This window comes from Austrofundulus limnaeus, unplaced genomic scaffold (assembly GCF_001266775.1).
Source record: "Austrofundulus limnaeus strain Quisiro unplaced genomic scaffold, Austrofundulus_limnaeus-1.0 Scaffold379, whole genome shotgun sequence".
NCBI classification, from domain to species: domain Eukaryota; kingdom Metazoa; phylum Chordata; class Actinopteri; order Cyprinodontiformes; family Rivulidae; genus Austrofundulus; species Austrofundulus limnaeus.
Window position 1 is genome coordinate 470047 of NW_013952781.1, and position 1909 is coordinate 471955.

Genomic DNA, 1909 nt, shown 5'->3' on the forward strand with positions numbered 1-1909 from the left:
GTGTATATACTCAAAATATAATAATTTTAAAGTAACAAAAAAAACTTTACTATGTCCTATCTGACAACCCTGCCTGGTACATTACTGCAGTGGTTCCATGTAAACAGGTGATTTTGTTTGTGTATTTGTCCCAGTAAACATGAGCATTTTCAGATACTGGTCTTGTGTAAACAGGGTCTAAGACAGGAGAGCTAAACTGATAACATCAATAATTTGTGTTGACTATGGTTGGTTAGCTGTGGCGGCCATCTTGAACTGGGTTGATACAAAGTTTACAGAGTTTCAGATGTGCAATCAGTGATTAACTCTGAGAGTTTCATTAAAATCAATCTTCTGCTTCTTGAGATGTTTTGCTAACAGACTGTTGTTGTTAACACTCTTACTGCCAGTGTGTAGAGCAGTTTGTGTTGTGAATCCCTGCTCTCATCCAGAGGAGTGACTTCAGCCTTTTAGCTTTAGTNTACCATTACATGGAGGCAACACCTCTTCAGGCTGTGTGGGGTCACTTCAGCTCAGTAGGAGGTCCTGAGGATTAGCACATATTGCTGTGTAGACCACTAATCATTTTCATGTCCAAGGGGTCCAGATCACCTCAGGTGGTTTAAATGAAAAAATTTGGTGCTGTCAGATTCCAGTCATTTAGCTACAGACAGAATACAGCAACAAATATGATCAGAGTCTAACAGATCCTTCGAGTTATTGCAGAAGATTGTACATTATGTTGTTTTCAAGGTTTTACCAAAGCAGCTGCAGCTCCAGCCCTCCTCAACACAAAATTATTTCAGTCTAAAACTCTGGAAAGAAAAGTGACAGGCTTTCCTCCAAGCACTGCCAGGCCCTTTCTTTAAAAACCAGACCCATGTCAGGACATACCTGCAAGTATGTGTGGTTCTGTCTGGTAGTGTGTGTCCATCCCACTGGCATAGACCACCCTCATTGAATGGTCATTGCCCACTTGGTAGCTGTTTCGAAGCTGATCTGTTCGACACACAAATGGGAAAAAAAGGAGTTATTACTGAGACATCCCTGAACAAAAGCTAAAGACTTATTATTTCCATCCAGTATTAAGAACAGCCAGACAGGAAACTGAAAAGAGCAGAAAAGAAAATCGAGATTAAGACAAAGAAAACTTTCTGAAAACAGTTATAATCTGCTAATAGAGCAGACAATTTAAACTTTTATCTCTCTGTTACCCAGGGGCGGAGCCAGTGGGTGGCCATTGGTGGACATGGCCACCAATGGCCACCCCCCGGCTCCACCCCTGCTGTTACCCACCTTCCTCTTCACATTTCTACAGGTTATTTTCAGTAAGTCACACACAGGCTTTTCTTTTCATTTTTACTTCTGATCTACGGTCAAACAGCCTTGTTTCACTCAGAGTGTAATGATTTAAATATATAAAGTTTCACAAATGTAACACTTTGTGTTAAAACAAGTCTTTTTTGGTTCTATTAGACATTTGTCTAATTCATTAGGAAGATATTGTAATGCTGTCAGCTCCTGCCAGCAGGTTACTTTTGTAAAATTCCTTTAGTAATTTAGCAAGAAATTGATCTAAAATGACAGTTAAATTGAGTTAGTTGAACTTATTAATAATTATGTAAGTCATCATGTGTGTATATGTGTATGTACTGTACTTATATGTACATACTTTTTCAGCTGCCTGTACTGCCTTTGTGTTTATATTTTAGTAGTTATATCTGAGTGCTGTTTTGATTGTAAATGTGTTTTATTGCAGAGTGCATACAGCCGTCTGGGACAGCAAGTGCCCATTTCTGTATGAGTTACTGTTTGAGGAGATGAATTTTTTTTTGTTTTATTTGGTTTATTATAGTTTGAAATTAATATTGTTTTTTGTAAATAGGAGCAGATAAGATTTTTTACTTTTTCTGCTGCCTTTCATTTAATT

At 38.0% G+C, this 1909-nt stretch overlaps 1 protein-coding gene across 1 annotated transcript in view; it reads right to left on the reverse strand.

The window, feature by feature from the left end:
* The window catches only part of tenm3 (teneurin transmembrane protein 3), a gene marked incomplete at its 5' end in the record, with an annotated part of 142446 nt that overhangs the window by 33935 nt on the left and 106602 nt on the right, over positions 1-1909 (reverse strand). The window contains 1 exon segment of the mRNA XM_014023597.1: positions 874-978. Within this exon segment, the coding sequence (XP_013879051.1) occupies positions 874-978 (105 nt within the window).